Raw genomic sequence first — 26,229 nt, forward strand, 5'->3', positions numbered from 1 at the left:
AGCAGATCCTCACCTTCCAGAGTGGAGTGGATTTGCTGCTCATTTAAGGGATTGTTGCAGGAACCAGTGAAGCCAGGCGGTCGATGCCAGCTGGCGCCGAGTTCTCGTAGCCGTTGACGATCAGTTACACGTGTGAACAAACGCATCAAACGCATCGCTTTGGACGTCCATCAAAGTTATCAGCTTGGTCAGGGACGGAACAGAGGGCCATCAGTGGTAACACTTTGTATATGACGGCTGGGGAATGCCGTTCTGAGACAGACACAGAGGAGGACACGGAGCGGTACCACTCATGAAAGCGAAGTTGGAGTGAGCAACTGGAGCAATCTTTGGGGCAGAGAAGCGGCGTCGCTTCATGAACTTGCTGGCTTTAAACAACACATTTTAGAAGGAGTAGTTTTGCACCTTTCAACAACAAAAACTTTAAACACTGAAGTGTGAACCAAGTACTTTTGGCAGCTCCATGTGAGGCTCGTCCACTCTTTCAGCCAGCATGGCAAATAACCAGCCTTTTGTGTGGACAGCCAGTGCTAACAATTCAAATTCTAACAAATCATTTGGCTGATAAATTGTTAAAATGTGATGGTGAGTTTTGTGACGAACCCCTCGGCTTAGAAATCAAACAAAATAGTTTTTTAGTTTTTGGCTTTGCGGAGTATCCTTAGGTGAAAACTGGGGTGCTTCAGCAGAGCGGCTCAGCAGTTAATCAGTGAGCCGGTCAGCTCCCGAGAGGGAACATTTAAAAGTGTCCACTGTTCTTTGCAGAAGTATTTAACCACAAACCTCAATATATTTGAGAATCTACTGAGATAAACCAACACAAAGCAGTTCCTTATTGTGAATTAAAACATTTTTTTCAAACATCAAAACTAAGGTTATATGATATCTGTGTGCAAAGATGGTGCAAAACGCGCAGTTTGAATGAATATGTGGATGCTATATAGACTGGAGACAGGATGTGGACTATAAAACAGGGCATTCTGGGTAAATACAACCAAAACAAATGTGAGTCTGAGAGCAGGAAAAATGTCTTGTAGTCTTTTATCAAAGACAAATTCTACAAACGCTACAATCTCCATTTTTGTTTACATTTTATGAAGAAGAAAGTGTCTTTAGAGGTTTTTGTGTCGTTTCCTTCAGCGGTTCTTGTTGCAGCGCCTCCACAGGCGAGGAGGGGAACGGGTTTTTGAAATGGTTTGGATCGTTTGACACAGTGCAGTGTGAAAGCGAACTGCACCAAGTGAAAATTCAACAAATCTACTGGACTATGAGGCGTCAAACAGTCAAACTACAAAAAAAAGTGACTTATTGTCCAGAAACTACAGTAAATCCAATTGAGAATATTTGGCAAAACTAAATTTGCACTTCTAAATCCAGCTGTTTGCTAACTGTATAATTATCCTTGCACTACTCTACTAAAGTTTGTGGATAAAAACTAACAAAATGTGCAACTAAAGTGATACAAGTACAAGTTTCAGAATATAAATACCCTTTCACTGTCTGTCTCTCCAGGTATTTTGGGCCTCGCAGGCAGTGGGACTGTCGTGGTGCGTCCAACCTAGAGGAGCTGCACCGGCGGCTGAGCCAGATCATGATCCGTCGACTCAAAGCCGAAGTTCTGAGTCAGCTGCCTCCGAAAATCCGTCAACGCATCCCCTTTGACCTGCCCAAGGAGGCTGCCAAGGTGCTCGGTTTGACATAACTTTGATAGATCTACTGTTGGCTGCGGCATCTATCACACGAAATGAAATAAATTGTTCTCGCTTGTTCATACTTTAAAAAGTTTCTACCTCCGTCTTAAGATTTATGACATCTCTCTTTCAGCCTGAGCCTCCTCCTGCTCCTCCATCACAAAGAGGATATCAGAGTATTTGTAGAGTAAATGTCACGCCTCACGCGTGGGCGTTTGTCTCTCTTTTTGCTTCCCCAAAAGTTGCGGCTGCCGGTTTCCCGCCTCCCACGCCGCGTCGCTTTCTGTCTGAATCCACGTTTGGATGCTAACGCGACCTCGACCTCTGGGCTCCGCCGTTCTGTCGGTTCAGGCCCCCGTTGGGAAACAATAACAATGCTGGCGTCCACCGGGCAGCTTTTGTTGTATTTTATATCATATCAGCAGGTGAGGGGGAAACAGTGGAGGTGCTTTTTCAGCGGTAATTAACGTTCGGAGCCGGGAGTGACACCACAATGAGGAGGTTGCTCGGAAAAGTGATGATGCGGGGTTTTTATCCCATTCTCCCTAAATGCTAAGGGACACTTTAATTGGGAGCTAGAAGTGGTTTGTGTTGCTACATAGCAACAACAATTAGAACAGGGAAAGTTCACGCTGCGCCTTGTTGGTGCTCGAATTTCTCCACTGGCTTTTTCTCTTTTTTTTTGCTTTTATATCTACTTGATGGATCATATTTGTCCGTTTAGGATAAAAGAATGCGTCCTAAAGCGGCTAAGTGGAGCGGTTTCAGGAGGTAGGAAATGGAGGTGTGAAGAGGCCAAATCCAGCACTATTGTGCTTCCAGAGAGCAGCGAAATCTGCACAATATGTGAAACATAAAACACAGAGAGGACATTATTTTCATCCAAACAAGCTATCCTTTGAAGCATAGTTTAGCTAACTGACAATATATACCGAATGCCAGGGCCACTCACCGCCTGTTTATTCCTCCTATCTCATTTTACTCCCTAATGATGGCTTTTATCTTCCACCGCCAGACACTTTTTATGCCCCTGCTGCCCTTTACGTTTTCAGCTCTGGCCTTTAGTCAGTGTTAGCCTGGCGAATATCATCACGGGTGGAGCGCTTTCCCACTATGGTGGCTTTTTTTTTTTTTTGTGTTTACTTTTTCAAACAGGGAAATTATATAGAATGTGTGAATGCTTGAATGTAGTTTTAATAGGAAATAAACACAGAGAAGAGGCTGAACGCGCACAGACAAACATCAAGGATGCTATTTAACATTCATCCTTGACATACCAATTCAGTAAACACAAATATGCATTCGCTATATATATTGTATATACATATATATTTATATCTATATATATATAGATATATATGTATGTGTGTGTGTGTCCTGTTGTTATTAAGCTTTCCTAGTTTTCTCATTTTCTTTGGCTTCACCTTTGACCTCCTTTTATGTGTTCCTAATCAGGCAAGGTTCACCTCTGGCTTCACAGCATTGCATCATTTGATATGCAGCGCTCTGAGAAAGCGTCTTCTTCCTGTTGCATTGTATTAATCATCAAGCTGTGGGATTTCGTAGCTTCAACTTAGTATAAATAAAGATAAAGTTGAGAAAGAAAATTACTTTGCTAATGCAAATTACAGTAAATTAATGCACAGTTGCATGAATTGATGCATGTTAGGTCTATTACATCTGCTTAAAAACTCTGTTGTTTCTAAACAACAATCATAATTTTCTAATACTTGAATGTTGTTTATATTCATAAAAATTTCATTTGAATTTTATATAAAAAATAAAAAAAAAATCTTTTTTTACACCTTAGTAAAAAAAATGAATGAAAGTTTTTGTAATGTTTGTTATAAATCATTGTTGATCTAAAATATAAAAAGGCCTCACATGTTTTGCTTTATTAATCCCTCTAGTCTGAACATATCGGTGACAATTTTGCAGTACCGTAACTCTGCGACACTTTGTGCCATCTGAAAAATTCCAGCGATTTCTGAAAGGAATATCGAGTTATTACGGTAATTTCACTCCCACCGTAGCAGGAAGTGAAATTAATCCTGGGGCGCTCTTTTAGTAGATGGTAAATTACAAAAATAAGTTGCAAGAAAGAAAGTTTTGTCTTTGTTCAGCAACACAACTAAAATATGATTGTTTAGTTTAAAGGATTGCTATGCTTAAGTCTGATTTTTGAGAAAATATTGCTGGATGTTTGTGAACCTTTTTACTATGTAATAAAATACAGTTACTTTTTGACAGACGCTGCACTTGGCTCAAATTTGTTGTAGACCAATTGTGAGACATAAGGAAAAAGATAAATAAATTAAAATTTGAAAAGTGTGGCACATTTTCAGGGAATTAATTCAGATTCAGATGGACTTGCATAAATTTTTTTATCTAAAAATAGGAAGAGGTTGAAACAAATACACAGCATACTTTTACTGTTTCACTAACTTCATTGAAGTTTGAGGAAAAGGTTGGGGAAACCGCCGTCAAACGAGATTTTCTACCAGTCCGTGATTGAGCTCTGTCCCGGTAAAACAAACTCGGATTCCCTCGGCGTGTTTTGTTTATGAGCGGACGGAAACATATGCTGCTCTTCACAGGCAGCATTCCCCACTGCGATCTTCGCTCCCGCCTTAAATACTCCTCGCCAATCACCTTGAGAGCGGGCAAGGCGCCTTTTGATTTATTGTAGCGGCTGGGCTGCTTCTCCATCTTCGACCCCGGCTTGTCACAAGGCGGCTATAATTGGGAGACGCTCATGACCCACCTAACACAGCAGCCCAGGCGGAGGGGGGAAGCATCCTTGGGAATTCTCCATCTCTCTCTCTGTTTCTTTCTATCTCTTCCAGGAAAAAAGTAGGACACCCAGCAGCACCATTAATTGTTTTGCCCTTTATATCTCAATAACAGGCGAGAACAAGAGAGAAGAGGAGGGTGGATGAAGGTTTAAAGGACACAGCCTCACCGTCTTTGTGCTCTCCTTTGTGCAGGAGGCCTCGGCCTGCTTCGCCGAGTGGGAGAGGCTGATGAAGGGACTGGGGTCAGGGGTCGCCACTACGGAAAACCCCTTCACAGAGGTCATGAGTCTGGTTACACAGATGTACAAACAAACAGCTATTGCCAAGGTAAAGGGAGACCAGCTGCTTCAAATGTCCTGATTCCTCCAGTCCAGCAAATAGTTGATGAAGTTGGGTTTACTCTTTATTTGTGTGAAAGGTATCAAAAAGTCAGAGGAAGCTCTGCACTGGTGGCGAAAAACACTTTTAGTAGCTGGGTTGTAACATTCTTCACTGCAACTAAAAGCTTGCATCATAAAGTTCTGACTAATCCAGAAAAATCATCCTTAAATGTGACATTTTAATGCACAACAGTGATTTCTAATTAAAGATTGTCTCTGCTAACTCAAGACAATAATGATTTCAAGCACAACTTCTGCTCTAGTCAGCGAATTACAATGACGAAGTGAACTACACTGAAGTAAATTTAGCTAATTGTGTTGTCTAATGTGTAAAAATCTTGCTAAATTGAATTTTAAAATATAGATTAGACATGTAAACATCTTTTCAGTGCGTTAGTCTGTACCTGAGCACTGAATTATTGCCACAAAACTGAAGCTAGAAGAAATGATGAATAAGAGATGTAATGCAATGTTACCTGTAAAGTAGGTGAAATGTAAAACTCTGAAACATTGTTCATAAAGTTCTGAAACTTGAACCACAAACTGCTTCACTAACATGAAGAAAATGGTGCTTTGTTTTAAACATTTGTTATAAGTAAAGTTACATTTGTATTCACCCTCTTTTAATTTGTTACATCCAGTGGAAAGTTTCCACTTCCACTAATGCGCTAATAGCAGAGCTGATTTGTTTTGTTTAGCTAACTTTAAAAACGTTTAGCGCATTTAGCTTCATCTAAATTTCCAGATATCCCTGATTTACTGTTTTGTAATTTTGACATTGATGTTGAAGTTTTGGTTATCGACTATTAGCAGTTCTTTTAAGCTTTTAAAGTAGATAGAATTTGAATTGAAGTTAGCTTGATAGCATTAGCTTCTGCTAAAAACCTTGTTAGTGTTTTGTTTTAGCATTATTGAAGCTAATATTTATAATTAATGCTTTAGGGTTAGCATAACTAACTTTTTAGCTAGCAGTAAACAAAATTCAGAGCAACAAACTAGCTTCAGAACCGTATAAATTAGTAAATAAAGTCCACATGTTTCTTAAAACCTCAGAGTTTTAATAAACAGGTGGAGGAAACAGAAAGTTAAAAATCCAAAACGTTTCGACATCTCCAGGCGCTGTTGTTGGACTTGACGCGGTGAACGGATGGCGCGGCATCATTCTCAGCACGCTCGCCTGTGTGCTCACGGGAGATCTCATGGGAAAGCGTTGCCATGGTAACAGAGCCTAATGGTGACCAGTGAAAGCACTTAGACAAAGTAGGAGAGTTATAACCAAGGCATTATTTAGCCGCGTCCAGCCTGGCTAGATTACACCTTATATCAAAGTTACACACCCCACTAAAATAGAATCGCTGTGATGCTGTTGCCATGGAAACCCGTTCGGCTCTCAGTTTAACAGAGATGTCTTTTTTTTTTAATGAGAGGGAGAATGAGCTCTGTGGGAAGGTGGCTGGACGCATCCTGGAGGAAGGATGCCGGGGTCAGAGCCGCTGGAATCCAACAATCATTTACATTCAGAGGAAACATTTTTGCCGTAATAAAGCCTTCGCCGTCTGATCCGCCCCCCCGCCCTCGCTCGCTAATCACGGGAGCTCCGAGAACAGGCGTCTCCACCGTCTCTTGTATTTGTAGGTGAATAAACCGCCATCTGCCCGCGTTGGAGGGCTGGCATTCCTCTCAATTAGCCAAAGTCCCTCAGCCATGAGGAGCTTCGCCCCGAGGTTAACAAAGACCGGAGATAACCAACAAATGCAATCATTGACACGCCGCTCGCTCCGCCTGCCTCCAAGCTTGGATCCTGCTTTTCTTTTTTGTACTTGGTGTTGTTTACTGATTGGATTTCTGCTTAGTTTAGCCTAAGTCTGGACCTCCTTTCATTACATCCACCTCAAGGCCAATACTCCCGGACCAATCTCATTTCCTTTCAGAGTTCAACACACTTTTGGTACTTTAGAGGGGGGGGGGGGACAAACAAAAAAACAACAGTGCTTCCTTTTTTTGGATCATTGGGAGGGTGGAGTGGTGTGATAAGTTCTAACATGTATGTCGCTCTGAGGAGCATCGCGGGCCCTGCCTGCCTCCCAGCACTGCCAGGCGACAGAGCTGCCAAACGCCTTTGGGGTATTTTTGTTGCTTTACCCGCCAAGCATCTGCTCCCAATTACCAAGAGAGGACAGCTCTGAAGCCGGACTTTAAAGCAAAAGATAACGGGTCCGCTTCAGACAGCCGAGAAGTTTATGCACTAATTAAACTCGGCGGAAGGAAGCGGGCGAAGCCAAGCCGTCAGTAATGAGGACCCCTCTGATCAGAACAGGGTCGGCGGGCCTGGCGGACAGATTCATTATCGGGCGCATCGGCTAATTATCAGCAGAGGTTCTCCCTCCAGAGCAGGTGTGACGGCTGCGAAGGTTGTCAGGTTTGTGGGGGGAGATTTTAGGAGCTGGATTCACACCACAGAGGCGAAAAGCGCCTCGTAAGGGCTCTGTTAGACTCAAATCAAACCTCAATATGTCCTCACTAGTTGGTGCTATTCTCGGTCGCCCCGGTGAGCCCGGGGGCTCCTAAATGAGCCGAGTCCGGATGCTCCATGACGGCCACACACACACACACACACACACACACTGACATGATAGGCACGGATATCTGCAGGGCACAGTTAACTCCCTCGCTTTTTGCCTCCTTTTTTTTGAGTTAGGGGAGGTGATTGTTAGCTTCACACTGTCAATCAAGGTCAGGAACTTCAAAACAAGAAACAAGCAATAGGCTGTTAAATTTGGGCTCTGATCTTTTCTCACGCATTGTTGCTGCTTCGCTTCATAAATAAAACAAAAACCAACAGACAAAAAAAGAACGAAAGTGTTACATAAGGAAGAAAAGAGCCAATAAGTTGGGAGTGACGCATTCAAGACACTCGCCGCATTAATTTTGCACTGCGGTTGACACTTTGACAGCTAACAGGACCCAACTTTTTTATTATTTTTTTTTATTATAAAAAAAAATAAAAAAATCTGAAAATGTTCCAAATGCAGTCCCATTATTTCTGCTTAAATATAAGCCCAGTCAACTTGATTTTTCTGTTATGTACAGCAGCCTCCACATTTACTGGCAGCCTGGTTAAAAAACTCTGAAAAATCCAGAAAATTACAACCTTTAACTTGAGAACATCAGTGATCGGAATACATAATAGTTGATGCAAAATCAATTTAACTGCAATCCCTGCATCATAAATATGACGTGATGCCTCAAAAGGGGCAAAATAAGAGAACATGCCATTCTAGAAAGAAGAAATAAGACAGAGTAAGTTTCTTTGAGCACATTCTGGAAGGCTGTTTGTAGCTACTTTTTTTATTTTCGGACAGTTGTTGTGTTGCGTAACCGTGGCAACAAGGTCCCAAGAATAGAGCGCTATCATAATGGGTAAGAATCATATCTTAGTGCATTTCAGCAACAAAGCAGTTCAAAGTCAATCACATTGTAAATTAAAAGAAACTCAATCATTTTCATTTGCTTGATTTATTGTTTTTCTCTTTTCTCTTTCTTCCTACCAAAACTGATTTGGTCTCAACTATCCCTTTGTTTGCAGAAACTTCATTATTCATTTTATTTGTTGTTTTCTTAATTTATTTTGGTTATTTCAAATGTCTTCCAGTTCCAGTGTTTAAATGTTCATCCGAATTTAAAACTTAGCCTTGAAAATGTCAGTATTGCTATTATATTACTTGGAAATGGTCTGAAAACAGCAATGTTATCGTTTATCGCAATAAGTTCTGGGACAATTTATCGCCCAGCAAAATTTGTTATTGTCATAAAAGACACCACACAGTAAAACCAGTAAATATTGCATTTTGTCAAGTGTGAAATTGATTTATTTCCAGGATTTTTACATGTTTTTACCAGAGGTCTCAACAAATATGGCGCTGAAACTTCAGCTGAAATACGAAACCCTCGATTTAGTACTGAAACTTCTTGTTTTTCCGATCAATCATGTGTCAATATGTGGATTTTTACGCACCTGTCGTCGCCTTAATCAAAAAGAGTACACACTCACACTCACACACACACACGCACACACACACACCAGTCATATTGCTGAGTTGCGAGCTATCGATTTGCTCTCGCTATCTGCGAGCTGACAAATGCGCCCCGGCCGCCGCGTTTGCTCGCTGCTTTTAAAGTCAGGATCCCCGGCATTCAATAGCGAATCGATCACACAGAAAGGATGCAGCGGTGATTAATTGACTTCTTTACTGATCTTGCCGCTGTGTGGCGGAGCGGCGGCGTGATGGATTCAGTGTCTCTCTTTCATCCGTGTCTATTTCTGTGTGCATGTGCGGTCAGGCGGGAGCTGTGAAGGACTACATTAAGATGGTGCTGGAGGCAGAGCAGCTGAAGTTCCTGGTGTTCGCCCACCACCTCACCATGCTGCAGGCCTGCACCGAAGCCGCCATTGAGGCCAAGGTAACCCCAGGCGGCGTGGCGGCGTCTTGAAACGGAAAACAGACATTTTGTTGCACATAAAACAGATCTGGATGCAGAAACAATCATACTGTTAAAGGAGATGCTAGTATATGTCTCCAGTTTAGTTGCAGGATACAATATTTCCTCTGTGATTTTGTGCCTGAAATTCTACTCTAACATTCAAAATTGTTTGGGTTTATTTTGCGCTAAGATAAAGGTGGGAGTTCAGTGTATATGTTAGTGCAAGATGCATTAAATCTGATTGTAGGATAATAGTTTTGATGGGTCCAGTGTAAGTATTGAGAGTGAAAATGAGGGATCTTGCTCCTCAAATTGAAATTCAGTCAATTTTGGGTTTTGACAGAGAAATTTCCCCAGACTAAATGAATTTGCTACTTTAATTTAGCCCGTTTTATCTTGTTCCATTTTAAAATTATTTTTACTTATTTTTACTTATTATTATTACTTTTAATCTTAAAGGGCCAATAGCATAATCAAGTAATTCAATCCCTTGAAATTAGGTCTCTCTCTCTTTAAGAACTTCTGCTGTTTCTGAAACTCTGCCTTCATGAAGTCATCCCAACATGGCTCCTCTGTTAACTCTTTAGCGACGTTTATACCAGCTTTTCACTGAGAAGTAGCTCTTATAAGGAGCTCTGCAGTTCCTCCAGGTGTTTGCTAATTGCTGCTGGCTAGTCTGAAGGAGCTGAGTGGAGGAGGGGAAGGGAAGCTGGGAAGCTTTCGAACTCCAGCTCTGAAGAGGAGCTTGGTCCTTGGAGGCGGAGCTAAATATAATCAACCAGGCATTTTGCATAGCTGAATAGTTGCCGTGGAGATAAAAGATTTCTCGTAATGGTAATGAATTAGTATAAAGCAAACTGGTGATTGGGTTTTTCTGGCTTATAATTCTTGTCTCCTACCGACTTGGTTGCTTAAATCAGATGTTTTTTCATGACATTAAGTCAAATCAGAAAATCTGACCTCACACTATGAGGCAGCCAGATCTACCAAAGTATTTGGTTAAGCTTCTGAGAGAGGAAACAAAGCATTAAGAAACAAATAAAGCACCTTTGATGTGCATAAACTCACTATGTTCCTCAGAACATGAAAGCACCACCAGTATTTTTAATTTTTTATTTATTTTTTGTGCTTCTTTTTGTCCTGCTGCCTTAAACACAATACCCGACTGATTACAGAGACAGGACGTCTCATCGTAATTATCAAGGTTTTTTTCTGCGGTGGTGATCTATTTTACCAGCCTGGTAGGTTTGATATTTTTTTTATATCAGGCAAATCATTTAGATGTTCACCTAATTTTTTTTTTTTTTTTTTTGCTAAATCTCACTTTGTAAATCTTGACAAAGTTGAATATTGGTTGCAGCTGGTTTCAGGAACCTGTACGGCTTCAAGACTTTACATATAACATATTGTGGTTAAAAATATTAGTTACTCCAAAAGGAGTGCAGTTGGTAGTTTAGGGAAGAGTTTTAGATTTACACAAGTTGACTTTGGTGGCTATTCTTGGATATAAGTAAACATAATTTGTAGATGTGTCTCAACAAATAAAGTCAGCTGACAAAGTCAATATTTATCTAATTTATTTAATGCGTTTGCTGCAATGTTTGACAAAGAAAGCTCCAGTTTGGTTCCTGAAGCGGTCTGTACAGAGTTTGTCAAATGACTCAGAGTTTATATTTTACACCGGCAGCACAGATCACTTTGCAACAAAAGCACAGGCTGTTTTCTCTGTCTTTAGTTTCATATTTCCATTTAACGTTCCAACTCCAGAGACTTTCATTGCCTATTAAATGTAACCTGGAGATACTAATCGTGCAGAGTGCATTTATATTTCACACTTCCTTTCTGGCTTATCAGACATAATTGGCCCCATGTTTTAGTTTTATTCTTTCATCCATAGTCCCGCTGGGTTTATAAAGCGAAACTCAGTCATAGTTGCGATTTACTTTGACAGAGTAATGATGTCTGTGCTCACAAGTAGAGCTTGTACTGACAGCAGATGCTAGCTGTCATGAATTATTAAAATCTCGGGCTTTTAAGCCGGTTGCAGGTGTATAATTAAATGCGGCACAATATTTAAATAATTAACAAATTACTCATATCGCCTGATAAGAATCTCCAAATTCTTCAAGAAAACTGCATCCTAATTTACTTTTTTTCTCAGGGAAGTAAACTTTTCTTCATAAGTTTTTTTCTTCTTTTCTTCATCTACTCATTACAAGCGAATGTATTCTCTTAGGTTGGCGTCAGCAACCTGTGAAGCAGTTCAAGTGTGCATTTGTGTGCATAGCAGAGGTCGAGAATTTGTCATTCGAATGTAATGTGATGGCACGAGGTGTGATAACACATTCCTCCTTGAGACGCTCACTCCGCAGTGTGTTCGCGCTCACCAATTAACAACGAGCTAAAAAAAGGAACGTCAAGCAACACCGGGAGATGTGAAGCCTTGGCAGAGACGGCCGTAACGTCACTGTTTTCGTGCTCCGTGTGTCTCACCTGTTGGTGAACTGATGAGAAGGTTGTTGAGCACTGATTAAATCAAACAATAAAGATCCCAGTTCAATTATCAGATTGACTTGTGTTGAGGCTTTTTCAGTTTAAGGTGCTAATTTCCACAGAAATGAGTGGATACGTTTATTTGACATTTTATTGTTCCAGAAATCTTTTATATATTCATGTCGTCACAGTTGAATTAACATCTGGGAGCAGCGCAGTGTGAACATTACGTCCCACTGTTGGCCACTGTGTTGCTCCACAGGACTGATGGACCCAAATCAAATCAAAAGAATTCAGTCTCCATAATGCAGTGGCAGCCGGCTGAATGTCAAATTCATGTTTTAATTAAACAAAACCCTTGATTTCAGTTGTGTTTCTCTTCTGTTTACCTGCTTTACAAAAGGTTTTAATGATCAGGCCTGCATGATGTGCTCATTCTAAAATGTCTAGTAAAGATGGAGAGAATACAGAGTAATAAAATAGCTGGGAAGAAATGAAACCTCTGCCTTTTCATAGGATGAACCATAATTATATTCAGTGAAGAGTGCAGATAACCGTACTTCCCTCATCATCTCTAGTTATTTGTGTAATCTTTTATACTATATTCATAAAGGAGTTTTTGGATAATAAGGCTCAACCTACTACACCTGAAAACCTTCAATCATACTTTATTCATTAGCTTTTCTCCTGCCTACAGGAGAGATATCTGGCAAAAACACAGCTGAAAATAGATTGTTAGCAATAACTCTAGATTTTCTGCTTAATTTAGCTGCTCCTTTTTTGTTATTCCATAATGTTGCTGTTAAAGTGTGATTTAGTATCTAAAAAAGACACATTTTATTGAATTAGCACTGTTTCTCAACCAACCAAAAACTGGCTAACATTCTAGCAAGCTAGCATCCAAGAAGGGATGCAGGGTAAGAGTATTTATTTTTCTTTTTTAAGTAAATTTGTGTCAATTTTACATTATATGCGACATTTATACTTTTCATATGCATTTTTCTTCCAATTTTATTTTTGTCTTCAAACATTTGAGAGAATTTTCTGGCTAATAATAGTTAATTGCTGAAACACTTTCACTAGCTAATGGCTAACTGTAGAATATAACGTATATAATATTGTTTTTATTGAAGTATTTAACTTCCACTTGCTTTGCTGTAGTGAAACATTATTTTTGATTCATCTTTTGTCACCTTGCTTTTATTTTTTTTTGATAGTTTATTAAAATTATACATCTTCACTGTCATAATTTCTCAAACTTTCTTAGGAAAGTTTGAGAAACTGTTACCTCAGTTCCCAGAATGGCTGCTGGATTAGTTATCTAATTATCTGCAAATGTGTTTATTTCTCCTTCTGAAAACAAAATATCCAGAAAAATACTCGGGTTGTATTGCTAATATCAGTTAGCATGTAGCCTAGCTTGTAACAAAACAAACAAATCCAATAGTTTTTGTCTTTCTTACAAGTTCCAACTTGAGGTTATATTATTAACTGATGATACCTTAGCTCTTTCCAGAACTCTAATTTTAGTACCTAGAATTTGTTCTATTTTTGATAAAAAAAACAAAACAGTAGTGTTATTGCTTTGCCATAGCACAAGTGGCACTTTTTAAACATGAATTAATCACTAAAACATGTCTCCTCTGGTCTGCCAGGCTGGGTACATACGAATTGATGGCAGCGTGCCTTCATCGGAGCGAATCAAGTTAGTCCACAAATTCCAGAGCGACCCAGAAACCCGAGTCGCCATCCTCAGTATCCAAGCAGCCGGTCAGGTACTCTGATGAAAACTTACTGCTGAACTATGAATCACCGTATTGTTTTTCCTGTTTTAGCTGAAAGGTAAATAAAAATATGAAGTGGCAAATAGTAAATAAGGTATACCCTAAAGGCATTCCAGTCAGAAGAAGCATCGTCTATTTTGAGAGTTTAAGTGTGCTTGAATTGTGCATTTTTCTCAACTTATGCTGCATTTCTGTGTGTGTATGTGTATGTGTGTGTGTTGTGTCTAGGGTTTGACCTTCACCGCTGCCAGCCATGTGGTGTTTGCTGAGCTCTACTGGAACCCTGGACACATGAAGCAGGCGGAAGACCGCGCTCACCGCATCGGGCAGACGTCCTCTGTCAACGTGCACTACCTCATCGCCAAGGGCACCTTTGACACAGTCATGTGGTCCATGCTCAACAGGAAGGTAGCGCTGACGACATTATGCAAGCATGCTGGGATTAATTCGTGCAAAGCTGCTGAAACTTTCAGTCGTGACAGTCATGTTTACTTCATATGACGCGTGACTAATAAAAATATTTTAGAGCTAAATAGAAAAAATAAAAACGACAGATTAAAGCTGAATGTTGTGTGACTTCCAGGAAACGGTTACTGGTAGCACATTGAACGGCAGGAAGGAATACCTGAAGGCTGATGAAGGTGACAAGGACAAGTGGGAGTTCCTCAGCCTTGCCAGCGCTTGGACACCGAGTGAGATGGCGCTACCGCTGGAGGGAAACACAGGAAATGTGAACGATGACATTTTCTTCTCCTATGTGAGTTTCTCAGAATCTCTGATTGCAAAGTCAAGTCATTTTACATTTACCACATTCCCTGTTGGTATCTTTTCTTGCAAAAACATTTTTACCCATTGATACTTTCTACACTTTGTTACATGAGAATTTCAATGTGTTTAGCTGAAGCAAAATCAAATCAAAAATGAAATAAAATTTTATTTGTATAGCACCTTTCAGAAACAAGACATTTCAAAGTGCTTTACCTTATGAAAACACTAAAATCAGAGTCATAAACAATTGAAACATTTCATTTTGTCGTCGTTTGTTGATAGATGTTTCATAAGCTGTTGGGTTTTTATCTGGAAGTTTATTCCAGATTTGTGCTGCATAGCAATGTAAATAAATTTTTTAAGACTTTTTACATATACTTAAAAAATGTTTTAATTTATACTCTATGGCAGTGGATAATAAAAATGAATTAATAATTATTTTAGTTGTTCAAGAATAAACTAACCCTGCAGTACTCTGCTTAAATAAATAAAGACTTTAGATTCAAAACGTATTAGAAGAAAGATATCCAGTGAGCAAATTCTTTTGGACTCGACTGAGAAGAAGAAAAGCATTTAGTCACTTATCAGTAACAAGAACAGGGTTTCACCAAATCATCAAGAATAATCATCGTCAAATATACATCAATTATTTTGATCAACTTTCCAGTTATTATGAATAAAACTTAACTAAACAAATGGGTTTTAAATTAACTCAGTAAAGGTCATTAAAAGATGAAAACTTTGAGGTGTTCCTATAAATTTCCTTTCTAACAATTTGTTGTTAAGTTTTCTATAAATAAGGATAAAAAGTCTCCAGGGGTCCCAAACGGCCCCTGGGCCGCACTTTGAACACCCATATTTCGTTTGTTAACTTTGATATTCAGTGTTAGCTTTTATTTTCCTTTCATTTCACAATTATTCCCTGCCTTGTGTTGGGCTATCACATAACATCCATTGACATTTGTGGTTGGAAAATGAAAAAATATGAACAGGCGTTCAGATTTTTTTCTTTTACCAACACTAATTATGCTCATTCAGTCGGTTGCAACCGAGGAGATACGGTTTCTTTGTGTGGTTTTCTTTTTTAATTCTGCGGTTTAATGGCTCCAGTTGATTGTATCAAAGCACTTAACTAATCAGCTGATCTTTGAGCAACTGCTGACATGACCCTTTTAGATTTTCTACCAAAGCCAAACATAAGCCTGCTGAGTTGAAGAGAGCGATTTTCAGATAAGCCACAGATCAGTGGTAGTCAAAGGCTTAAATGAACAGAAAAAATATCTGCATGTTGAATTAATTTTACCCAAAAAAAATTGGTGGGATATTTTCGAATGGATTAAAGAACAATAGAAGTTGATGAACCGGATTAAATAGGGTTATTTTGAATTTTAAAGGCTGGGACAATACTTAAATGTCTTAAATTCAAATTTGTTTAGTTCCAGTTTATTTTTATTTAAGCAAGAAATTCATTTGAGGTTCTGTTTAGAATAATCAACTCATAATACAGGATGTCCTTACACCCTTAAAAAGGCCATGTTTTTAAAAATAAGGCCTTGAAATTTCTTAATTCATTGAAAAACAATAAATTGGCCTTAAATACCTTAATCACAGGTCTTAAATCTGTTTTAATCTCATATATTCTAGGTAGCTTTATTTTATGCTGCGGGACTTCACTGTTATGCAAACCTTTGAGTCGAGCAGACATAACGTTATAGTCTGTGACTCAAGGTGGTTGCGGCTACCGCTAACTAGCTGCTAATATATGCTGGCAAGCTACCTAGCTATCCTGAATATATCTAGCTGGCTAAGACGAAACATTGTTGAGCCAGCTGCAGATAAATTTGCACTAATGTGATGGATGTAAAAAACCTAGTAGCATTACACTTGATAGCTAGCTAGCTGCTAATATACTCGTTCCAGTTATATAGCTAGCAAAAATATATCTAGCTGAATAAGATGAACAGTGTTGAAGATAAATTTGCACATAATGGATGTAAAAAAGCTAGTTAGCATTACTTGTGCTAGTTTGCGAGGAAGAGTGTATTACCATAAGCTAGCTATATCTAGCAAGAGTTTACATATACAGCTAGATTGATAGCTAGCTAGCTAGCTTTTTTATGTCCATCGTTGGTAAATATAAATTTATCTCCATTTTTATCTTAGCCAGTGACTAAATTGTTGCAAATCTATACAATTTATTTATTTGCGATTCTTGTTTATATATTTCTGACTTGATATTGGTCTTAAATTCCTTTCATAGTGGTCTTAAAAAGTCTTAAATATTAGTTAGTGAAACCTGCAGATACAAAGTATTTATACCTCAGTATGTAGGGGACTATAAATATGGGTGGAAAACGGTCAGAGGGAATATCAATTAAAGTTTTTGTCTACATAAAAATAAAAAAACATTAAAAAAAAACAGCCAAACTATTTCCTAAAGAAATGAGATGTTTGTTTTTTTTGTAATTGATATTTCAAACTCTTGTGCTTGGAGACAACTCTAACCTGACCTTACATCGTTTTTCTTAGTTTGAGAAAGAGAAGCAGCACGATATTCGCTCGTTCTTCTCGCCAAGTGCCAGCAAGGAGAAGAAGAGGAAGAAACCAGATGACGAGGAACCGTCACCATCTCCGTCTCTGTCCCCGGAGCTGGTGGAACAAGTTGACGCCGACCGCTCTCCCTCCTGTGTGAATCTTGACCAGGACTTTTCACTGCAGCTGAAGAGGCTTCGAACGCCCAAGTCCAGGTCGAGCCCCGGGTCTCGGTTTGCCGGGAAGCGGAGGTTGACGCCGGGATGGAAAAGCCCACAAAGTGCCGCCTCGTTTGTCCGCCGGAAGCTTCCGGAGACATGGAGCTGCGGGGCCTGCACCTATTCCAACAGCGGCCTGCTGCCTTTCTGCGAGATGTGCGAGTTCCCGCACTCGTCTGGGCTCAAACCAGGTAAGGCGGAGAAGTTAGTAAAACACTAATCATATCATCTAAAGATGTTTGTGTCTGTCTGTTGTGGACTTCTTCTTTTAATTCACAAAGAATCCCACCGAATTCAATTTTAAAAAAGGACAACACTGCCCCCGTCTCTTGCTTAAACCGAAGCACCTGAAGCAAAAAAAAAAAAAAAATCCATTCAGCTCTTTATTTTCCTCCCTGTCAATATCAATCCGAGCAGTCTGTTGACATAATACTTTCGAGCAGCATTACAGATTTCACCAGATGGAGACGCGATATAGCGAAAGATGGAGGCAGCCTTGCCAGCGTCTGAAATAGCTCCGCTCCGAGAGGATTGTCTGTCTCTCTCTCTTCCTGCAGATGACAAGGACACAGCATAATTCTCACCTGTCAAGCCAAGAGAGAGAGAGAGAGAGAGAGAGAAGGCGGCTGCTACTGGTGCTAACGCCTCACATAAAGTTGGGGAAAAGTTGAGCTGGCTCTAGGTAATATCTCTGACAGCCTATGATTGTGTCTTGCAGAAGAGCAGGGAGGGAAGTCGTTATGACCCGGCAGACTGCAGGTCTGCGCTCCTTAAATGTCTGAGGTGCATCACAGATCGGCTGGAAAAAAAAAATAAAAAATCGAAACTGGAATGAGGTTCAAAATAGTCAGGCAAAAAAAAATAAAAAATCGAACTTTTAACTGGACTTGGCGAACTATTAGACCAGTGTTTCCCAATCCTGGTCCTCAAGGCACACTGCCCTGCATGTTTTAGGTGTTTCCTTGCTTCAGCACAGGTGATTTCAATTAGCAGGTCTTTGCTGAACTGCAATCAGCTGAATGAGGTGCATTAAGACAGGGACATTTCTAAAACATGCAGGGCAGTGTGCCTTGAGGACCAGTGTTGGGAAACACTGTATTAGACAACAAATTATACTGAAAAAAAATCATCATAGTGACAACTGGTGTGATTTTAATTTGGTGTGATTTTAAGATGGAATACAAATTAGAATTTTATTTGTTACTATTTTTGAATAAAATGTGCATCATTTCCATCAAAAATGCACTAAAAAGATCTTTGCACAATCTTAAAAAACTTGATTTAGTAATCTTAAATATGTCCAGAATTTATAATTTAGACCTTAAATTACAATTTGCAAATCTTAAATTGGTAAATATCTTCCTTATTTGCTGTTTTTTTGTAATAGTCAGTAATAACCTGTTTGCATTAATTCTGAGAAATATGTTTGGCCATAATTACCATTGAAGGAAAACGGGAAGAGAAGTTTGTAAACTTGAAATGAAATGAAATGATATTAATAGTTATATATGACGCTCAAGTTTTCCTGTCTTTTGACGTTCATTAGTGACTTTTGAGTGTCTTAAATGCCGTGACAGGATCTATATTAAGTTCACAGCAGTCATTGAATGTGCTGAAGGTCTGTTTGCAGCTGACGCACGAGAAAAGAGAGAACAAACAGGCACTACCTCCATTTTTTTTTTGTATTATTATTATTTCTAAGGCTCACCCCCACACATAAAACACACAGAACGCCCTCCTTCCACCCCGCCCCGTTCCAAGCTCCACTGCAGCAGATGCTTGATAACTATTCAGCATTCACACTCCTCTTTGTCACAAGCGCCACTCTGCATTCACAGCGGCGGGCTGTGTCAGCTTGCTAGACAGGAAATTTAACAACCTGCTAAATTTGTAAATGACAGACTGTGCGGGAAAATAACAACTGTATTTATGGAGATATCTCTCAGCTTGCCACTGAAATCCTCAGCACTCGAGGACGCAAGAAAATAATCAGGTGGAAGCCTATGATGTGACATGAGAAATGTTATTCCTTCAAGAGCAACATGTTTTTTTTTTGTTGTTTTTTTTTACGGTGTGACTGCGCAGGGAGCAGGGAGAGTGTGAATCACAGAATACTGTCGTATGATGCGAAAATGTCGTTAAGTTTAAATTTAAGGCATCCTGGTTGCACATCAAAAACCCAAAACAACACTTTAAGCAATCCAGGACTCAATTTCCCTCAGTTAGGGTCAAAGTTCATGATTCAGCAAGGGAGAGAAAGCTAAGATGTTAAAAATAGAGGAAATATATAATAGTTCTTCACATCACTGCAGCTAATAGTTTCCACATCTCCTACTTTACTTCACTCCTTTCCAAAAATGCATCATCCTTATGGTTTGTTTTACTCATTATTTTAGTTTAATTAATAACTTTAACTGTAAATGACCAGCTGGTCCTTTTTAAAACGTGCTCCATTGTTCAGAATGCCAAGACTAAAACGTGTCTTGCTTCAGTGGCATATGCCGAATTTTCCAACTAAATCCCGCCGCTCTTATTTTAGGAAAGGGATTACAGGGAAAATAGTTTGGAAGCATAACTTCAATATGTTTTAATACAGTTCTTTGTTTTAAACCACTTCTAAGTCTTTACACGATGCTTCCAAGAAGCTAAACTTTCTCCTTTTCAGATCTGTTCTGCAGTTTGTGTGTAAAACAAAGAGGAAAAGTTTGAGTGGACAAAAAAGTGTTTGACTTAAAAACCAAAAATGTGGTGCACAAGATTTCAACCCTTAAGCTGAGGTAAAATTAACAAAAGTAATTCAGTAGAGAGGTCAAGGCGACTTTTGGACCTAAAAATAACATTTCATCTACTTGTCCTGGATGTAATAATGAAGAAAAAAGCTGCTAAAGACCAAAGTAAATGTTCAAAATACCTGAAAAAAGTACTGGTAATGGCTGATTTGAAAGCCTACAGGAGCTTTTAGCTGCATTAAAGCAAAAATATAGAGAAATAAAGTACAATTCAAGACTTACTATATAACCCTGCCTGGATGTTTAATGACATTTAATAAGAAAAGACTTATGAGCTAACTTATGGGCAAATGTCAAGTTGCCGTAGCTGCCAATATCACTTCATATTCAGACTTTTTGAGGCACTAAAATAAGTTTTTGCTTTTTTCCCCTTAAATTCATTTTTGAATCTTGTACATAATTAGGTAGAAATGTGTTCTGTGTGTTTATTCTTTTAAATTAGCTGCATAAAATGGATACAACCCATTATTTTATTTATCTCAAACATCTTTTTTTCTACGTAATCTCATATTTTCTTCTAAAATTGATCTCCTGTGCTGCAGGAAAGAGGGACCTGCCTTATAACAGGTGTTGAACAATAGGATCATAATAATCGTGTTCAGATTGAATCCCCTGTAGGGCTGCTTGGTCAGGAATCTGTTTTTTAATCAAACTGTCACAGATTGTTACTTCACCTCCTTCGTGTGACAGAGTCGGGTTGAACCATTTCCTGAACTTATTTCCAGGACCAGCTACTTTCTCTTTTATGATGATTTGAAGCACTTCCTGTTTGCGTCACATGTGGGTTGCTTTGATTTGGTTTGAGTGGAGTGGATTCGAGTCAATTCTGCAACCTTATCAGCCCACTCTGAGCGTAACGGGGCGTCCTGCTGGGCGGGAAAACACAGGGCGAAGTCTGGCCCCCGCAGGACTTTGCCGCTAACGTCTTCCTCGTCGGGGGACAACTTAACACAAATTGAGCCGTCTCTCCGCCGCCTCTGTCGGCTTGTTAGTGGAGGGGGGCGGCGGCCCGGAGACTCGCGGTGACATTTTGAGGAAGCCGTCGAGAACTGGCCTTTTGAAGAAACAAGCCGCAGAGAGGCAAGATCACTAATTAGCCCTCCGCGTCCTCCGGTCTCACAACTTACTGTCTTGTTAGATTTCGCACCTCGAGTTTGACAAATATTGTGAAAGGATGTGATTTAAATATAACCAGGAGAGACGGGGAACAGAAATTGTGCAGCCTAGTTTCTCTCTCTTTTTTTTTTAAGAAGTTCTGCTCAGACTGTGACATTTGCAGTTGACCATAAATATTTGTGCTCTTTTCTTAAAGCAGCTGCTCAGTTTTTTTAAACTTTAGCATGAAGTGTGTTGGAGCATAATTTAAGTTGAATTGGTTTTAAATATCTCTGTGTCTTAATATGTTAAGACAAACAGGTCAATTGATTCCCAGTTATTTCAATTTTAGAATAAAATACAGAACTAGGTGTACTTTCTATGTGACAAGAACAAAGATAAACATGAAGGTAGTGGCAGCATTAGGTCTGTTACTGACTGCTCTGGTGAGTGATGCAGCTAAACACTAACTCCAAATCAGGGGAGAACATGGAGACTCCATCCATCCATCCATCCATCCATCCATCCATCCATCCATCCATCCATCCATCCATCCATCCATCCATCAATCAATCAATCAATCAATCAATCAATCAATCAATCAATCAATCAATCAATCAATCAATCAATCAATCAATCAATCAATCAATCAATCAATCAATCAACAAATTTTATTTGTATAGCACATTTCAGCAGCAAGGCATTTCAAAGTGCTTTACATCATAAAAACACAAAAAACACAAAGTCATATAACATGGAATCAACAATCGAAACATTACATTTAAATTCTTAATTAATTAGTCTAGATTTAAAGGAACTCAGTGTTTCAGCTGTTTTGCAGTTTTCTGGAAGTTTTTTCCAGATTTTTGGTGCATAGAAACTGAATCTCCTTGTTTGGTTCTGATTTTGAGGATGCAGAGCAGAACCAGAAGACCTGAGAGGTCTGGAAGGTTGCTATGACAACAGCAGCAGATCTTTAAGCCGTTCAGTGATTTATAAACTAGCAACAGTGTTTTAAAGTCTCTTCCCTCAGTGGAAGAACTTTAGAACTGGTGTGATGTACTCTAACTTCCTGGTTTTAGTCAGAATGCCAGCAGCAACGTTCTGGATCTGATTGGGTTTTTAGGCAGACCTGTTGCAGTAATCGATGCGACTAAAGATAAACGCATTGATGAGTTTCTCTAATGCTGAGACATCAGTCCTCTAATCCTGGAAATGTTCTTCAGGTGATAGAAGCCCGACTTTGTAACTGTCTTTATGTGGTTCTAAAGGTTCAGGTCAGAGTTCATCTCTACACCCAGACTTCAGGCCTGATCTCTGGTTTTTAGTTGTAATAACTTCCTGTCAGTGTCTCCATCCAGGAAGGAGGCCCAGCTAAACACTGAGTGACCGAATCAGGGTTACTTTCTATTTCAAAGAAAATCAAAGTCAAATTTAATGGCAGCAGTAGATCTGTTAATGTATGAGATGCAGCTAAGCACAGCAGTGCTGAGCCAGGGTGCACTTTCCAAAACAAAGAGCTATAGAGAACACAAAGCTAATAGCTGCAATAGCTGCACATAATGTATAAATGCTGAGTGGCAGGAGGAAACGTTGAGGAAGAGTTATCAGTGTGTGTGTGTCTGTACGGTGCAGTAAGCTGCTCCTTACAGTCTGATCTACCGCTGGCGTTGAGCCACTATCAGCTGTCTGCCCTCAGCCGCAGCCACGTACAGATGCAGCAATCGCCCACAATTATCCTTGTTTCAGTTTGATTGCACATGACACTGTTGAGCAATTAGTAAAACAATGGGACGAGAGCATAATCCGCTCGCTCAGCAAATGGTATTGGCGGTTTGAAGCAAGAGTCAGTGAAAGGAGGGTGGCAGGTGTTCGTTCTTTCCGGTTTTATGGGGCTAATCAGCCAACTCTACTCGTGTGTCTTTTGTAAAAGCAATTAAACTCGGAGTAATTTCCATCTTTGCTTTCTTTCCCTGCCGGCCCAGAGTCACCAGGGCCTCCTCAAGCCTCTGCTGGCCAAGAGTGCGTCGTCCTTTCCAGCACCGGAAGCGAACCAGAGCCTCTGAAAGTCAAACAGACGCTGGAAGAAGCAGAAGAAGAGGATAAGCGATGGCCCAAAGGCAAACAGTCAGCGAGGGAGGGAGGCGACAACATGGCTGGCAGCGGCGGCCGCCTCTCCCCTGACCACACACGGGGTAAATCCCACCTGCAATCTCTTGCCTTCTCATATCTAGGGAAATTGGCTGGTGCCACACTGTCACCTGCACATATACTGCTGTTTAATATCATCACGCCAACCAATAAGGAACTATATCTCATCCCATATGGGGCTTGGCATTATTATTCTTATTTCCTTGTCGCGTCGAGTTGAAGATGGAACCCATTTCTGAGGCCGCCGCCAAATTACAGCACACACCAGGTTTCACGTCCGGTCCCTGTCCGGCAGGTCGAGGAGCTGGTGATTAGCTGCCTATTTTTTTTAATAAAGTGGAGTGAGGGCTAATTACATAAAAGCCACTCAAGCTCCTGTGTTGCACCTGCTCATCCCTGAAACACAACCTGGCTTCCCAGTCCACTCAGGTTTCTACATGTGCCCGTCTGCGCGTCTCAGAGGGACGTAAAGGAAACAAATTCCCAATTACACAGCGTGTAATATTGCAAATTAAGACCTCTGAGTTTGACTGCTTATGTCTCAGTGGGATACACAAAGCAATAAATTGCACTAATTACAAAGACCCTAATTACAGCGTCTGCAATATGAAGACCTTTAAAAAAAAACTGCCAGACAAGCAGAGTCTAAGAAAAGCCTGCGACCTGGGTGTTGACTTTGAAAGCATGCAGACTGTTTTGGGATGTCTTAGTTGGAACAGCTTTCACATTGTGTCTCCAACTGCGATGTGTTTTACTGGGATTTATTACAGCTAAAAACTGGACAACCTTGAAGGAAAACCTGTCTGAGGATACCGACTGGGGCAGGGTTTATTATAAAGTGAGACTTTAATTTCAGAGTTTGAAATTAATTTAAATATCATGAAACGTAAAAAATTTTGTTAAATTTGAAAGACGCTGTAAGTCTGAAAAGCTGCCTACTGTGCGCTGTGCCGCTCTCAGGAGTGAGGAAAAGCTGGAGAGGCAGAGAAAAGGTGAAAGGAAGTTACCTAAGAAAGGATAAGGTGAATGATTTTTTGTTTGAGCCTCTGAAAATCATCTCCATGTGACTCAAGGTGGTTGAAGCTAATGCTAAGTAGCTGCTCATGTACCCTTGCTAGCTTTTTTGCATCTATCTTTACTTAAATGAAGTCACTTCTTCTTAATAGTTACTTTTAAGTTAGTTTTGTCTTCTTTTGTTGACTTGACAAAACAAGACCTGCTCACTTCCATTGCCAACCCGCACGACGTTACATTCATTCTGCGCAAAAAAGCTTAATATACAGTTTTCTTTTGCACGTTTCTGATGAGATGCAGGTCTTGAATTTCATTAAGCTGTTAAATATGAGTTGGTGAAACTTGCAGAAATCTTGCGCATTTGAACTGCTGTTCCTAGATGCTACTTAGACTTAGATGAGAGTCTGTAGATGAGTAAAGCTGAGAGAGAAAAGGACTCACAGCTGTTTGCTGGTTGAGTCACTTTTGAGATTTTTATCTGTTAAAAGAAATGACAAATCACGTAAACCATAAACATTGATGTTTATGGTTGTAGAAGGTTAAAAAAGTTAGGGCCTGTGAGTATTTTCACAAGGAACTGTGACTGAACTCCTTTTCTTTCTTCTTCTTTTGCTAAAGACTTGGCATAAAAGCGACTGAAGCACAAGTGATTTTGGTTTTAACATGCAAGCTATCAACCCCGATTACCCTCTAACATTATGAGATCAGTGTGCAACACCTTGACAGATTTCCGTTCTTGAATCGCGCGCAGTTTGGCATCTATTAGCGCTCAGACTGTCGAGTGGTTAATTTCCCGTCTCTGTGGCTACCTGTGCCCCCCCGACGCTCAACGATTGAATCCCACCGCTGCTTTCCCCCTGCAGAGGCTTCAGCACTACACTCAGGCAGAAAAAAAAGGGAAAAAAAACCTAAAGGTGAGTGAAAGCCGCTTTCTTTTGAAAAAAAAAAATAGAAAAAGAAAGAAAATCGCCTCTATTCAGACTTGACTCTAGGGGAGAGATAAAAGCTTCACTGTCGATCAGAAATGGCAGCACTAAAGAGGCGCTGCAGGAGATCCGAACCCCGCACCCCCACGTGCCCTTTAGACGCGCACTTTTTTTCCCCCCGTCCCCTCAGTGACGACTAATATCTGTCTGCGAAAAGTTTCAGCCTGGAGTCGTTAAGTAGCATCTTCGGAGAAAGAAGCGAGGACTGGCGCAACAGATGGTATCCTCAGAGCTCTGATCTCAGCGTCGCTGAGTGAGTCAGGGATTACAAGAGGACACAGACAGCTCATCGCATTCCCTTCTGAATTCCTCTGAAAACACCCAGAACGCACGACGGTGTTTAATATGAAGAAGAAGAAGAGGCATCTACATGTTCGTCCTGTCGTCGGTTTATTAGTTACATGACTTTGGCGGTCTGTCTCCACCAGCGGGGGTCTAATACAAAACACAGTGGTTGTCCAATAAAAGTGACCTATGGGGTCAGGAGCGGTGCCTAATGATTTTTCTCTACCTGCCTGTGGTTTTCAGAAGCGAGGAGCTGTCGGCCGCCCCCGCCTCTTGATTGCTCTGAGATTACTTTCCGCACAGCACAGACAGGCAATCACTCCTCCTCCACCTCCACCTCTCCGGCTATCTCTCTCTCTCTCTCTCTCTGTCTGTCGCTCTATCTGCATGCTGTGGGAACATTTAAAACACGGATACCCGTTTGTTCGTCAGCTCAAACGTCGCTCATTCTCGAGAAACGCGGTTAGATTTTTTTTTCCTTTTTTTCCCCCCCTTTTTGTTCCACTGCTGCAAGAAGATGAGATGACTCAGTCCAATTAGGCGTTGTTTTCTTTCTCTCGCAGTAAAATAACAGATAAATCCCTCGGGGTGTTTTGAAGGCACCGTTCATACTGTGTAAGTGACAGTCTAATAAGACGGCTTTGTAAGATGAATTGCCCCCTTCGAATAAATGGCCCACTTAATGCAGCTGGTGCATTCCGCCACTGCAAAAAAGGAGGGGGGTAAAACAAAAAAAAAAACTGCTTACAGCAAATATACTGGGGGG

At 40.2% G+C, this 26,229-nt stretch overlaps 1 protein-coding gene across 1 annotated transcript in view; it reads left to right on the top strand.

The window, feature by feature from the left end:
* zranb3 (zinc finger, RAN-binding domain containing 3) overlaps window positions 1–26,229 on the top strand; it is a 77,649-nt gene that overhangs the window by 18,808 nt on the left and 32,612 nt on the right. The window contains exons 7-14 of the mRNA XM_088013461.1: window positions 1,513–1,684; window positions 4,679–4,813; window positions 9,208–9,327; window positions 13,497–13,616; window positions 13,854–14,033; window positions 14,209–14,382; window positions 16,923–17,334; window positions 23,013–23,222. Coding sequence (XP_087869587.1) covers window positions 1,513–1,684; window positions 4,679–4,813; window positions 9,208–9,327; window positions 13,497–13,616; window positions 13,854–14,033; window positions 14,209–14,382; window positions 16,923–17,334; window positions 23,013–23,222 — 1,523 coding nt within the window. The remainder of the gene's footprint in view (window positions 1–1,512; window positions 1,685–4,678; window positions 4,814–9,207; window positions 9,328–13,496; window positions 13,617–13,853; window positions 14,034–14,208; window positions 14,383–16,922; window positions 17,335–23,012; window positions 23,223–26,229) is intronic.

This window comes from Poecilia mexicana, unplaced genomic scaffold (assembly GCF_051168715.1).
Source record: "Poecilia mexicana isolate PSO_F unplaced genomic scaffold, ASM5116871v1 scaffold_2, whole genome shotgun sequence".
In the NCBI taxonomy this organism is placed as follows: Eukaryota; Metazoa; Chordata; class Actinopteri; order Cyprinodontiformes; family Poeciliidae; genus Poecilia; species Poecilia mexicana.